General features: G+C 39.7%; 1 protein-coding gene across 1 annotated transcript in view; it reads right to left on the bottom strand.

Moving 5' to 3' along the window:
- The window catches only part of DCHS2 (dachsous cadherin-related 2), a 499,472-nt gene that overhangs the window by 23,628 nt on the left and 460,655 nt on the right, over positions 1–15,189 (bottom strand). Inside the window, exon 18 of the mRNA XM_078677916.1 lies at positions 5,006–5,144. Within this exon, the coding sequence (XP_078534042.1) occupies positions 5,006–5,144 (139 nt within the window). The remainder of the gene's footprint in view (positions 1–5,005; positions 5,145–15,189) is intronic.

The following is a 15,189-nucleotide window of genomic DNA, read 5'->3' on the forward strand; positions in this document are numbered from 1 at the left end:
GAGGTCTTAGAAAATTATTCCTTTGCTTAACCCTTGGTAACGTGGCTGCGAGCAGACAGGCTTAACTTCAAAGACAGGTTTGTAAAGCATTTAAAAACACCATTTCAATAAATAATTAAGACACAACACAAAATAAAAATCCAACACCAATTTATAAAATTGGTAATATTTTTATCTTTTAAATGACATCAAAACGAAAATAATCCCATGTAGGGAACCAGAGATATCAATTTTTAAAGATTAGTCACTTTCTAGTGCTTAGAAACCAACAGCGCCCCTTAAAGTCATTTCATTTTCTCTGTCAGGGACACACCTTTATAAATTGTTCTGAAGAATTCTCACCACTGCAGTGGGCCGCCTTCTTCAGCAAGCGGGGTCCAGTTAGAACACCTTCCTGGCGTTCTGCTTGCGGATCTCAAAGTATCCAACACACAATCCAAGGTTCTGGAATCTCCAAGAGGGTCCTTGAAAGTGTGAAACTTCAGTTCCTTAACCCACTTGAACAAAACCCTTACAAATCCACTGGTACTCCAGGCTTTGAATTCTTTGGGGGGCTGTCCAGGTGAGCTCTGTTAACCTCTAGCTTGCAGGGAGTTCAACTCTTGAGAACTTTGGCAACCAGGTAATCCACAGGACTGCAGTTTTACTTGGTGCAGTCTTCAGAGGTCAGGCCTTAGAGTTCCTTGCACAGAAAAATCTTTTTCAGCAGGGCACTTCTTGCTTCTGTAAGTTTCAAGCACCAGATCTGGAGGGCTCTGCCCCTCTCAGATACTTATTTAAAATTCTCTGGGTCAAGCACCAGGTCACTGCTGACCAATGAGAGCAGGGCAACTCCTCATAGTTACGACCACATCCTGTAGAGTGTGGCATTAGTTTGTCCCAGAGTGCATCATTCTTCCAAATCCATAATGGCTGATATTCTAGCAAGGAGGTAAGAGCTGGCTAAACACACCCCCTGGGGTGGCTTTTTTTCATGGACTCTCCTCCTACCATCTGCACACACCTTCCCTAAGCCTAGCCCTGACTCTGGGTCAAGACTGGCAGAGTGGACTGAAACCCAGCTTCAGGGCACGCAAAGTCTACATACCTATTGGAACGTATCAGGTATCAGAGCCCTTTACATGACCACCAGTTTCTTTACAGATGGACACTGTTGGAAAGTGGGTTATTGGTAGGGGCAAATGTAGGTCTGTCACTGGCAATAAGGCCACTAACACATGATAGGACCTAGCATAGGTCTTAGAAAATTATTCCTTTGCTCAACCCTTGGTAAAGTGGCTGCGAGCAGACAGGCTTAACTTCAAAGACAGGTATGTAAAGCATTTAAAAACACCATTTCAGTAAATAATTAAGACACAACACAAAATAAAAATCCAACACCAATTTATAAAATTGGTAATATTTGTATCTATTAAATGAGATCAAATAGAAAATAATCCCATGTAGGGAACCAGAGATATCAATTTTAAAAGAACAGTAATTTTCTAGTGCTTAGAAACCAACAGCGCCCCTTTAAGTCATTTCATTTTCTCTGTCAGGGACACACCTTTATAAATTGTTCTGAAGAATTCTCACCACTATAGTGGGCCGCCTTCTTCAGCAAGCGGGATCCAGTTAGAACACCTTCCTGGCGTTCTGCTTGCGGGTCCCAAAGTATCCAACACACAATCCAAGGTTCTGGAATCTCCAAGGGGGTCCTTGAAAGTGTAAAACTTCAATTCCTTAATCCACTTGAACAAAACCCTTACAAATCCACTGGTACTCTAGGCTTTGAATTCTTTGTGGGGCTGTCCAGGTGAGCTCTGTTAACCTGTAGCTTGCAGGGAGTTCAACTCTTGAGTCCTTTGCCAGCAAGGTAATCCACAGGGCTGCAGTTTTACTTGGTGCAGTCTTCAGAGGTCAGGCCTTAGAGTTCCTTGCACAGAAAAATCTTTTTCAGCAGGGCACTTCTTGCTTCAGTAAGTTTCAAGCACCAGATCTGGAGGGCTCTGCCCCTCTCAGATACTTATTCAAAATGCTCTGGGTCAAGCATCAGGTCACTGCTGACCAATGAGAGCAGGGCAACTCCTCATAGTTACGACCACATCCTGTAGAGTGTGTCATTAGTTTGTCCCAGAGTGCATCATTCTTCCAAATCCATAATGGCTGATATTCCAGCAAGAGGTAAGAGCTGGGTAAACACACCCCCTGGGGTGGCTTTTTTCCATGGACTCTCCCCCTACCATCTGCACATACCTTCCCTAAGCCTAACCCTGACTCTGGGTCAAGACTGTCAGAGTGGACTGAAGCCCAGCTTAAGGGCATGCAAAGTCTACATACCTTTTGGAACGTATCAGGTATCAGAGCCCTTTACATGAGCACCAGTTTCGTTACAGATGGACACTGTTGGAAAGTGGGTTATTGGTAGGGGCAAATGTAGGTCTGCCACTGGCAGTAAGGCCACTAACACATGATAGGACCTAGCATAGGTCTTAGAAAATTATTCCTTTGCTCAACCCTTGGTAACGTGGCTGCGAGCAGACAGGCTTAACTTCAAAGACAGGTATGTAAAGCATTTAAAAACACCATTTCAGTAAATAATTAAGACACAACACAAAGTAAAAATCCAACACCAATTTATAAAAATAGGTAATATTTTTATCTTTTAAATTACACCAAAACGAAAATAATCCCCTGTAGGGAACCAGAGATATCAATTTTTAAAGATTAGCCACTTTCTAGTGCTTAGTAACCAACAGCGCCCCTTTAAGTCATTTCATTTTCTCAGTCAGGGACACACCTTTATAAATTGTTCTGAAGAATTCTCACCGGTGTAGTGGGCCGCCTTCTCAGCAAGCGGGGTCCAATTAGAACACCTTCCTGGAGTTTTGCTTGCGGGTCCCAAAGTATCCAACACACAATCCAAGGTTCTTGAATCTCCAAGAGGGTCCTTGAAAGTGTGAAACTTCAATTCCTTAATCCACTTGAACAAAACCCTTACAATTCCACTGGTACTCCAGGCTTTGAATTCTTTGTGGGGCTGTCCAGGTGAGCTATGTTAACCTGTAGCTTGCAGGGAGTTCAACTCTTGAGTCCTGTGGCAGCAAGGTAATCCACAGGGCTGCAGTTTTACTTGGTGCAGTCTTCAGAGGTCAGGCCTTAGAGTTCCTTGCACAGAAAAATAGTTTTTCAGCAGGGCACTTCTTGCTTCAGTAAGTTTCAAGAAGCTGATCTGGAGGGCTCTGTCCCTCTCAGATACTTATTCAAAATTCTCTGGATCAGGCACCAGGTCACTGCTGACAAATGAGAGCATGGCAACTCCTCATAGTTATGTGTGGCATTAGCTTGTCCCAGAGTGCATCATTCTTCCAAATCCATAATGGCTGATTTTCCAGCCTGCTGGCTAAACACACCCCCTGGGATGGCTTTTTTTCCATGGACTCTCCCCCTACCATCTGCACATACCTTCCTTAAGCCTAGCCTTGACTCTGGGTCAAGACTGGCAGAGTGGACTGAATTCCAGCCCTCCCCTCTGCCTTTGAAGAGCATAGTTTACGATGCCACCTCCTGGCCTGGCATTCCTATATATCAGCACACTGCCCTCCCAGCAGCCTGGCTAATCCACTTAACTCTGACCAATCAGGGCAGACCACTGAAAGGCTGAATTTGGACTTACAAACAAGAAAGTTTCAAACCTTCTTGTATGTACACTTTTGGAGAAATTCAACAATATCATATTTTTGGATTTACTACTACCATTCTGGGAAGTCTTTGAATGGTCCAGCTAGTCCTCTTCTATCAATATTTATTAATCAATCACTTCCTACCATGTTAACCTATGGGCCATGGGGTTTGCAATGGGGAAAATGACTTGGGCCACTTTTAAAGAACCAGGGCTTTTAAAACCATATGTAATAAGTGTTTCCCTAATTTCTACAGGACACCCACCCCCTGTGCAACTAGGGGAGACTTCAGGGGTTCTGAATCTGCAGAAATCATGCAGATTATCCTTACCCAATTATTCTAGCATCAAAGTCGAATTTGAGCAGCTCTTTAACACAATGTGGGGAGTGAAATGCAAAAATTTCACTTTACCCAGGCATATAAAAACTAATTTTATAAGGGTGTACTTTATAGATAACGGACCCCCCACCCCTGGGATACCTAGGGGTGACCCTGGGGGTCCCCAATATGCAAAAACATGGTAGGTTTTTCATTTTTAAGGGCCCCTACCCCGAAAGTCGAGTTTGGGCACAATTTAAGGTTTAAAAGCTGTCCTGGCCACCAAGGATGCTTTTAAACTGACGTCAGGCTTCAGCACTGCACACATGCTAGTGCAGAAAATCTGCTGGCCTCTAAACTGCCATGCCCCCAGATACTGGAGACTTCTAGGTAGTTTCAATCCCCTGCCCTCATACATACTAGGGGCTTATGGGGTAGGTCATGCCAATTACAGGGGTACCCCACCATACTATAGTGTACCCTAATGTATGTTGGGTATCTTAACTGCATTCTAATGTATTCCTTTTAGCTTGGCACTGGCCCTGGGCCTGGTTAAACAGAGCCCATGGTCAGTCAGAGTCAGTTAACACCAGTTCCAGTCAGCAAAAAGTTGGGGGTTGCCCAGGGCACAGGATGACTTTGCAACAGACACATTCATTTTCTTTTTAGGCACGGGGAGATTAAATGATTTGCCCAGAATCACAGGATGTTGAGCATCCCTGCCGAGACTCGAAACCGGTTCCCTAGCTTCAAAGTCGACCGCTGTAGCTGTAAGAGTACATCCTCTCCCCTGTTCACACGTATGTCTTGTTACACACTGCGTACCTCCTCCCCTTTCTTTTTTGATTCATGCATAATTTACAAGTGTACACCATGACTTTTTTCTGAATCTAACTCCAATTTTATATAGAAATACGATATCATTCAAAAGCTGAGACTGTACACAGCATGCACAAACCTCAACAATGTGCACCTGCACAGTATGTGTTGTGGTTACAATAACTCTTAAACTCCAGTAACTCACCGTCAATGGGATTAATGGAGCAGTCGTGGAGAGGGGGAAGTATTTGGTAGGAAATCATTCCGTTCTCCCCCGAGTCCCTGTCAGTGGCAGATACAGTCAGAACAGAGGTGTGCACAGGTGCCAGCTCGGGAAGTACAACCTGCAAAGGAAAAATGCAGACATCAAAATGAGCAGCACATGAGGTCAGAGTGTTAAAGACCGGCCCTCACATTTTAGACTGATTTCTTTCATTCCATAAACCAGACATACTGTCCTTACTTGAAGCAGGTCGTACTGGCTGAACTTTTTAAGCTGAAACAACCTTGCAGGCTTAAAATACTAACATAACACTCTCCTGTACGTTCTGTTTTATTAACAATATTCATTTCAGATTTCCCTTTAAACAGTTCTGCTTCCAGAACTGTTCAGTGAGGAAGATGATATTCACCGTCTCCTCATGCAATTGAACCTTATTGGAAGCAAGGCTTTGCACAGCATCAAGCCTCTTCTCTCCAGCTCTGGCTGACATTTCACTTGCACTTGGTGGAATGTGTCTGGGGGTCCTTGACTTACTCAAGTCAAGCAAAGAGTTCTGACAGCGCTGAAATCAATTATAGATTGGTAAACTTGCAAACTTTTCCTGGTAAACTGAAAAAAAACACATTTATATTAACAATTCAGCAGCCATTCATTCAACCTCCTCTAAACGTTTTAATTGATAAAAGTGCATTATCTGTAAGCCCCTCATTCTTAAAACAAGTATTCACAAACCCATTGAGGTTGACCTCAATGTTCTAATTGATCTATGCAAGCGAAGGCGAGCAGAAAAGCCGTTTGTATGGTATAAACTGTGGAGTGTTAATGACTGGTGTTAGGTCGAAGAAATTCACAGAAATTATGTAAAGGCTACGGTAGCTTTGAAAGTATTTTTTCTGAGATTTAGAAGAAATCGTGCCGACCAATGTCAGATATCAAATACACCCAATGTAAGTTATTTGTAAAGAAACACAGGAATTCGTTTTTATTTTCATGCTGGTAGTGTTGGTTTAAATGACGTAATACAAGCACCAAAATGCAAATAAAAACCAGCGCTAGCAGCTGGGGTACAAGAAACTTGGCAGTGCTTAATTTGACCCAGTGGTTTCCGGTGCTTGGTACAGGTCAGCACCGGGGTCTATGGTGCTGTTTGGCTTATATAGAGATGACACAACACCAGTTAATTATTAAATCAATATGCATTACAAATGAATAATAGATGCCAACCAAGTCATTCTTATAGCATTGGGGGCCTGAAATAGTCCGATTTGTCACACTTGTAGGAGTGTGAAGGTTAGTACTTGTGTTGTTACTATCATTAGCGGCACTGGCAGGGACAATGTGTGGCAAAAGGTTCAATGGCCTCCTGACGAGAGCCCTGGCACTTACTTTTTTGCAAAATAAGCACTACAACCCGGTATGTACGATATATATATATTATACATTCTGTAAACACAATACTGGCACCTGATGTTGGATTGCTGGAGTTGTTTGCCAATTGCATTTGGCCTCCATTCCAATATTTGCATTACAGTATTGCAATTTTGCCCACATTAACAACACAGAGTCATGCAGCTGGTAGAATTACTCCTGCATGTCCATGTAAACAAAAGCAGCATTTATCTTCATATTCACTGAGGGAGACCCGTAGTGCAGGAAAGAAGTAGAAATGTAATTAACAGGGAATTGTGTAAACAAGCATTGACAAAGCCAATTAGTCTGGCCTTTCACATACAAAAAGTAAAGTGATTATTACATTTTTTTTTCGAGTCAGAAGAAACAATGTGGTCTGTCTTTAACAAGAATTTAGCCCTTCTGAAATCTACTAGATGTTCCTCTAAAGTCAGAGGCAACTGTTTAACAAGTCTGTCATAAAGATGTAATATCTCATACTATTACCAAATGCCCCTCTCAGGTCATATGCAACTACTTCAAATGTCCTACACAAAGCTGAGAGGATGTGGCTGCAACATTCAAATGTACATACCCACTTTTGCTACTCTAATAAATTGTGATTTATTTAATAGGATAAGTACATAAGCTGATGTTGGTGTATGCTGATGAATCAAAATTACAACTTTCAATAAATGTCTGCATTACTATGAAACACCTGTAAAGACAACCTGGTATATAAATGTGTTAGCAATTACTGGTTAAGTTAAGTGCCTTCTAACATATTATTTGGTGAACAGTTTTTTTGAGTGGCATTATATTTATGTCCCAGTAAAAGGCCAACTGCCTTATGGCAAAAGCATTGAAATTAGTTCATCAAGGCGCAGTTCCACTTAGTCATCACTAGGTGTTCTTCTAAAGTTGAATGCAAAAGTATTAGAATTCTTTCATGAAGCTGCAGTTCCACAAGTCGTTACTAGGTGTCCCTCACAAGTCAAATGAAAAAGCATTGACATTCTTAAGAGAAGCTGCACTTCCACTTGTTGTGATAGAGCTCCATCTCAAGTCAGAAGCAAAAGTTTCAAATTACCTGCATGAAGCTGAGAGGGTCTAGCTTTCGTACAGAAGTATGAATACCCACTATTGCTATTTTAATTATTTGTGCTTGTTTTCCATAGGATTAAATATTTGCCAAAGCTGGTTGATAATAATGAGTTTAAACAGAGAGAGACCCCTTGTCAGCAACCAAGGAAGTGGAGTACTATCAGTACAAAAAACAAATTATCCCTTGATTCACTCAATCAACAAGAACCCCTATCAATAGTGGAATTCTTAATTCATATAAAACACATAGATAAACTTAAAAATCTCACTTAGAGTCCCTGAAACACTCAAGCAATGATACTACTATAACATGCAGTGCAAACAAGTCAATTTATTTCTTTAGTACATGTGAATATAATTAAAACACAAATATTATAAAAACGCCTATAATAAAACACAATGCATAATTTCAGCATAATTAAACACAATACAATTCATAAAATCAGGACATAACATCTTATGACACTTTTACCACAGAGAACCCTAAAAAATAGGGAGGACGAACTCAACAATTCCATGGGAATAATTTTAGCAAGGTTAGCCTGGATACGTTTAAGAAGGGCGGCCCAGTAAATAGACCATTCTTCGAGTCTGCAAAAGAAGTACAAGAATAAGTGCAAATATCAACTCTCTTCCATTCAAGGTATAACACAAAGAAAAGTGAACATAATGACTGTCTTGATAAAGATGGAATGACCAGATACCCATTGAAATGCGCAACGCATTTCTTTACATTATCCCGAGGACAAGTTGGACCTGTAGATACAAAATTGAGTATACATATCCAGGCTAACCTTGCTAAAATTATTCCCAGGGAATTGTTGAGTTAAAAGACAGAGCATACTGTCTATCATTGTTCGTCCTCCCTATTTTTAGGGTACTCTGTGGTAAAAGTGTCATGAGATGTTATGTTATGTCCTGATTTAATGAATTGTATTGCTTTTAATTATGCTGAAATTATGCATTGTGTTTTATTATAGGTGTTTTTTAAAATATTTGTGTTTTTTGAGTTCAAAATATTTTATTGAATTTTGTTTAAAGAGAAATAATAAACACAATACAAAAATATTATTGTTAATCAAATAATACCAAGATGAGAATGCATAAAATAACAATGAGTCATCTTAAAATTACAGTAGGTATTACAACAGTCATACTCAAGAGAGATATGGAATGGGAGGGGAATGTAAGGAAGGGGGAACAAATACGATACTTATAGCATAATATATCTATACAGAGCTACTATAATATATAATAAAAATAAACTATATAGTGTATACTGAGAATTAAATTTATAACTACAACATTAAGAGGATAGGTATACATCGACCGGAATCCAAAAAGATTGATAAGCAAAAGAATTGTAAGTAATCCCATTCATAGATAATTGTGCACCTCTTCTTGTAAAAATAACCCACGACCACCAAGCATGAACAGATAACATAGAAACGCCTTTCCAACAGTAAGTGATAGAATTTTAAGCTGCTGAAATTAGAAAATTTGTTTTCTAAATCAGATAGCTTTGATGTTAAAATCACAGATTTACATATTATTAATTGATAAGAAATATCTATAGGAATATTAAAAATCTTTTTAATGACAACCCAAATTTCAGACCAAAACTTAAAAACCAAGGGACAATCAAAAAGCATATGTTGTTATGTACCTGGATGAGATTTACCATGCCAACAATCTGCATAGGGAAAAAGTTTAGCCTTACATAAACGTAATGGAGTCCATAAACGATTATATAAGATATATGAATTGGTTTGGTAAATTGAAACAGGTAACCAACCAGAAATACTACTAAGCCAAATATCTTTCCACATATCCATTATTAAAGAAAACGAAAGTTAATTATTCCAAAAATTTGAAATCATTTCTAAATTATTGCCTAAAGTATCTGATAATTACTATGATAATTTTTTACTTTAGAGATTGTTTGAATGTAAATTGATAAATCGGCAGTAACATTAGAGGGAATAGCAATTGGGAAAGAGTCTAAAATAGAATTAGATAAAAATTGATACTTAATAGAGTCAGAATTGCGTAAATCAAATTTTGCTTGGAGATGATCAAAAGCAATAAAGGTATTATTGCAGTAAACATCTTTGAGGTAAAAAAAATGGCTTTAATCCATGAAGACCAGAAACTAATTTAATAACACAACTATACCATAGCGATAATTCATCAGTATTATTCATGGGAATTAGACAAATTAAATCAAGATCATTAAATAACATTTTAGTAGATTTAATAATAACTGAACTACGGAAAAGTTTAGTATTATTACACATAGTCAACAAGGTAGGTAGCGGAAATGGATTAACTATTGATTTCTCAATACATAACCACGCAGGAGGATTATGTCGAAATGACTGATTAAACCATAACGAACTTTGTTGTAAAATAAAAGCTTTATGATAAGGAAAAAAGTCAGGGATACCAAAACCAGCATTACGTTTAGGTACTTTCAACTTTTTATAACAAATACGAGGAGATTTATTGTTCCACCTGTTAAACTCCGTAATCCATATATCACAACTCCCCACCCTGCCCCTCCCCCTCCCTACGTCACCGCCCTGCAGTTACACCTACCACCGGCCGTGGCTGGTCAGATAAAAATCACGTGGCAAAGTCATTAGTATCCATAGAGAGCTGTGACTGGCGATCTAAAAAATGTTTTAAATACTCAGGACGTTGAAAAGATTTTGAGAAGTTATCTTTCCAAATGCGCATCGTCGATGGATCAAAGAGACCATATTTGTAGCCTAGACTTCACAGTTGAGGACGAATTGAAGTGAATTCTTTCCGAGTTGAGACAGTTTCTCTGGCAAAGTCTTGATGAATAAATATTTTATTTCCATTTACCATCAGTGAAGGTATTTCCCCAGCTGCTTTTCGGATTAATACCAAATGTTGATGTCGAAGGACTTTAAAAATCATTTGTCGCAGCTTTGTATGTAGAGAGTTCCTCTATGTGAGGGAATCCTATGAGCCTTATCAATTTCAAACATTTCTGGAAATGTAATTTGTAAAAGGCTAGGCAATAGACCCTCTAAATATAATCTACAATTATTTCCCTCAACATCTTCAGGTAAATTAAATATACCTAGATTAGACTGTCTATTGCGATTTTCCAAGTCCAATAATGCTGTGCAGAGAGGTGAAATGTTACCAACAAGTGGAGTAAAAGCATCAATTTTTGCTTTATTATACTGAATTTTGATGGAATTATCAGATATTTTCATTGATAGGCTAGCCATTTCTTTGCGGACATTTTTGATTTCCGAAGCAATGGTATCTGTATTGACACGAAGTGCTTGAATTTCCTCCAATATTAAAGAAAGTGAGGGCTCAGAAGACTCCACCACTTTAGATTTTGCAGGTGACGGAGAAACTTACTGCCTTCTTCTATTATTAATTGTACTTTTATTTTCCATTTTGTATATAATGAGGCAGAATAATAATATATATAAGCCAAGTAGTTAATGTCTAAGCAAAAGCTATGAAAACAAGCAAGAAATAGCTGGTGCAGCAGCTAAACCAGACTGGGGGAGTGGCTAGGCCCAAGCCAGGCCCTTTCCTGAAGACTACTCCGCCCCTCCTGACTAACAATCCAGGCTGTACCTTGAGGCAGTGGTGGAAGCTGGAACCAGGGGGGAAAAAACACGACTTACTCCGTACAGAAACTCCCCAAAAGTCGCCCACAATGCAGGTGAGCCCCACCACGATGCAGCGACCTCAATTTGCGGCGAAAACCGACTCAAAATCCTCGTTAAATCGCGAAAATGCCGCGGAGCTCGTCACTCGGTGGCCATCTTGATCGGCGTGGTCGCGCGTCTCATATTATTTGTGTTTTAATAATATTCACATGTACTAAAGAAATAAATTGACTTGTTTGCGCTGCATGTTATAGTAGTATCATTGTTTGAGTGTTTCAGGGACTCTGAGTGAGATCTTTTTTAAGTTTATCTATGTGTTTTATATGAATTAAGAATCCCACTATTGATAGGGGGTTCTTGTTGATTAAGTGAATCGAGGGCTCATTTATTTTCATAATATTGAGTACAAAAATTACAGATTTTAAAAAAATGATTTTCTTTTTTTAAAGAATATTGTGATCACACTACAATTTATAGGAACTTTTATTCAGTGTTAAGTACAAGTACGCTTCAATAGCCAATTATGTTTCAGTGGGTGTATGCTTTATGATTGAGTTGAGATGAGTGTTTCCTGAATACTGCTGATGCTGGTTCAGCATTCCAATATGGGTGATTTAGTTACTAGAAGGATATCTCAAGTGGTTGAAATGTCAATAACAAACCTGTGTGGTTTCAACCTAAAAATCTGCATAAACACTTTAGCTACTCTAATGACTTGTGCTCATTTTCAGTAGGATAAATAAATATACCAAATCTTTTTTATTGGGGGAATGAACATTGTATTTTACAATAAATGTCTTGAGAGTTATGAAAATAGTTGATGTAACCCTACTATACATAGGGTCTATCAATCATTGGGTAGTACAAGTGTCTAACAATTTAGGGGAACTACTTTTTAGGTGTATGTGTACATGTGCAAGGAAAATTTGCAGTTATCCAAAGTGAAAGCATCTAATGGCTAGAGTGGGATGGTCTGCTGAACTATACGTTCGGCAGGGGTCGGATGGAGCATAATTTGAGTGATATGTATACAGACCAATGGTGAAAGGGTGTTGTTTGGGAGCCCCTTTTTTGTATGATTGTTTTTGGAAGACATGAGACTGGCAAGACAGCTAAAGCTGTCTTTAGGACATACCTAATAGGATATTTTAAGTTAAGACCGGAGTTTGTCAGTTCCAGGATGAAGAAAGGGAAGCTAGCAATTCATTTTTCACAGGGTCAGAAAACATATCAATGACTATGCTACCAGAGAACTCAGGTAGGATTACTCTCTTCTTGCATGACCTCCACCAGCACTCAACTGAACTTAATATCTAGATTTTAAGATGTTGGAAGGCGAAATGTGGATGTTCAAGCAGTAGACCCTGATTGTCCTCACATCTATATCATGACATTTACATACGCTCCACAAACTGAAACACAGAATTAGGAGGGTAGCAAATGAGGCCGAGAAACATGGTATAAGGGAGTAATGTTTGAGTTAGGGATGAATATAGGGCAACAGCTAGAAGTTGAGGTAAATGTTAATGTCTCCGTACAATTCACAAAGATAGTAATGAAATTTTAACATTTTCTTCTCTACAGTTTTATATTTTGAATAGACATATATGTTAGCCAGAACTTATTTAACTCGCCTCGTTTACCCTTTTAAATGTTGTTTTTTTAACTCTACTTTTCAACTTTTTCTCTGAACATTAAGGAATAATGGTATCACCTTACCAGAAATCTTTAAAAACAATGATAAGTGGCAAGATTTTTGAGTGGCATCTATGAGGTTGACTATAACCTATGCACTGCCTGAGGCTAAATTTCGAGCACCCACAGTCAGCGATAAGTTGTGAGTTGTTTGGTTGAAGGATTTTGTATACTTGCTTTCAAAACATTTTAGGGAAAACTGAAAATCAGGAGCAGGCTCAACCTCAAGAATGTATAGACTTGAGTCAATGAGTGTAAAAAATTGAGTTATTGATTGATGTGGATAAAAGCCCATGCAGACAAGCAAAAAATGTCACTGAATTACCCTGTGCTTAACCCTCTGGTATCTTGGCACAAAACAGTCAGTCTTAACATAGAGGCAATGTGTAAAGTATTTATGATGTACACAAATAGTAATAAGTGAAATCAAAACGAAAGAAAAATACCAAATCAATTTCGAAAATTAGAGTACATATTAATAAATAGAACTATACCAGAACAATAAACATTCAATCACTAGAACCTTAGGTATGTAACTTTTATGTGAACAAAGCGTCTAAAAGCACAAATCGCCACTCACGGTCATCTGGTCATGCTATACCAGGGGAAAGTCGCAAGTTAAGGCTGACTGTGATGGAGCGTGGGTCGGATACAGGGTATAGGTTAGTTCTGCTGAAAAAGTAACATTCTCAAAGCCCGGCGCAAAGAGTTCCATTCATGGTGGAGGAGGCCACAAGGAGCAGGGAGAGTGTTGCAGATGATCATCACTGTAGTGTTAACAGTAGTCCGGGCGGCACACGATGATGTCACTGTAGCGCGGATAGGTGGTCAGGAGTCACAGGCACTCATTGTTGGAGCTTTGCAATGGCGGTCACCACAGACATTGCAGTAGCGTGAAGTACAGATCTTGTGTTTCTGGTCATCGCTAGTGGTCGCTGTAGCGCAAAGAGTTAGGTTCCCCGGAGCTTCACATTGGCAGTTTTCGTGGGCGGTAGAGTCTCAGCGTAAACAGGCCCAAAGAGCGCAAACTTCAATATTTCACCTTTTATCTTAGGAGGAGCTAATCTGATGCCTTTAAAGGGTCGAGTGTCCAGGACCTGGGGAGGCACCTCTTGGGGATCAAGAACTCTCTCCAGCAGAGGCCAGCAGGGCTCAGATAGGTCCATATGCAGTTCCACAGCATCAGGCCAGCTGAGAGGTTGCAGGGAGGCCTCCAGAGACTGCTGTGTCCCTGTAGCTCAGACATGAGGTCAACAAACTGACCCCTAGAGTCACTCAGGTTAGCCTGGGAGTAAGAGTCCAATCTTCCTTCTAAGAGAGCAAGGCAGTCCTCTAGCAGCAGGCAGTCCTCTGGAACCAGCAGATCAGTTCTATGGTGAACAAAGAAGTCCTTCTACTGTAATGTCCACAAATGTACTGATGAGTGTCTCTGGAGGTCCACTATTTAAAGCTGGTGAAAGCTGGCGCTAGCCTTTGATGTGAGGTGCTTCCCTATACTACCCCGAGATCTGGTTCTGGAAAATTCTTCCCTTCTCCTGTCAAGGCTCCAAGGGGTCTTGGGTGAGAAAAGACTAGTTTGAGGCTCCTTTGTGTGTGCTGGAGGCAAGCCTTTCAAAGTGAAAGTGGGGCAAGGCACAGCTCCACACACAGCCATCTTGGGAGGCTAGCCCATCCTGCCCACAACTAGCCCCCTTTTGTGTCACTGTCTGGGAGGAATACACAAACCCCAACAGCAAAGCTATTCACAGTCACGTGACTCAGAACATTGGCAGAAGGCACAAATCGTTAGGTCAAGATAGTGCCAATTTTAGAAAAGTGGCATTTTTGGATTTGTGAACTTAAATATGATTTTACCATTAAAGAGAATTTTAATTTGCAATTCATTTGAGTGTAAACAGTATATTTCAACCAGCTAACCAATCCACAGTTATCACTTTACTTTAAATGTAATAAGGTAACCTAGTGTTAGTCAGCGGGAGAGATAGGCCTTACAGCAGTGAAAAACAACTTTAGGAGTTTCTCACCACCAGGACATGTAAACTTATGCCCACATGTCCTACTTTTTTGATACAATGCGCCCTGCCTTATGAATAAGTTATAAGTATTTAAAAGGAAGGTTTAGGCCTGGAAAAGGTTTTTCTTTTGCCAGGACGAAATGGCAGTTTAAAACTGCACTACAAATTGCAGTAGCAGGCCTGAGACATATTTTAAAAGGCTAATTTAGGGGGTGGCACAATGAGTGCTGCAGTACCACTAGTAGCATTTGACTTACAGGCCCTGGATACATGTTGTACCTTTTACTAGGGACTAATC

Source organism: Lissotriton helveticus, chromosome 2_1 (genome assembly GCF_964261635.1).
Source record: "Lissotriton helveticus chromosome 2_1, aLisHel1.1, whole genome shotgun sequence".
Taxonomy (NCBI): domain Eukaryota; kingdom Metazoa; phylum Chordata; class Amphibia; order Caudata; family Salamandridae; genus Lissotriton; species Lissotriton helveticus.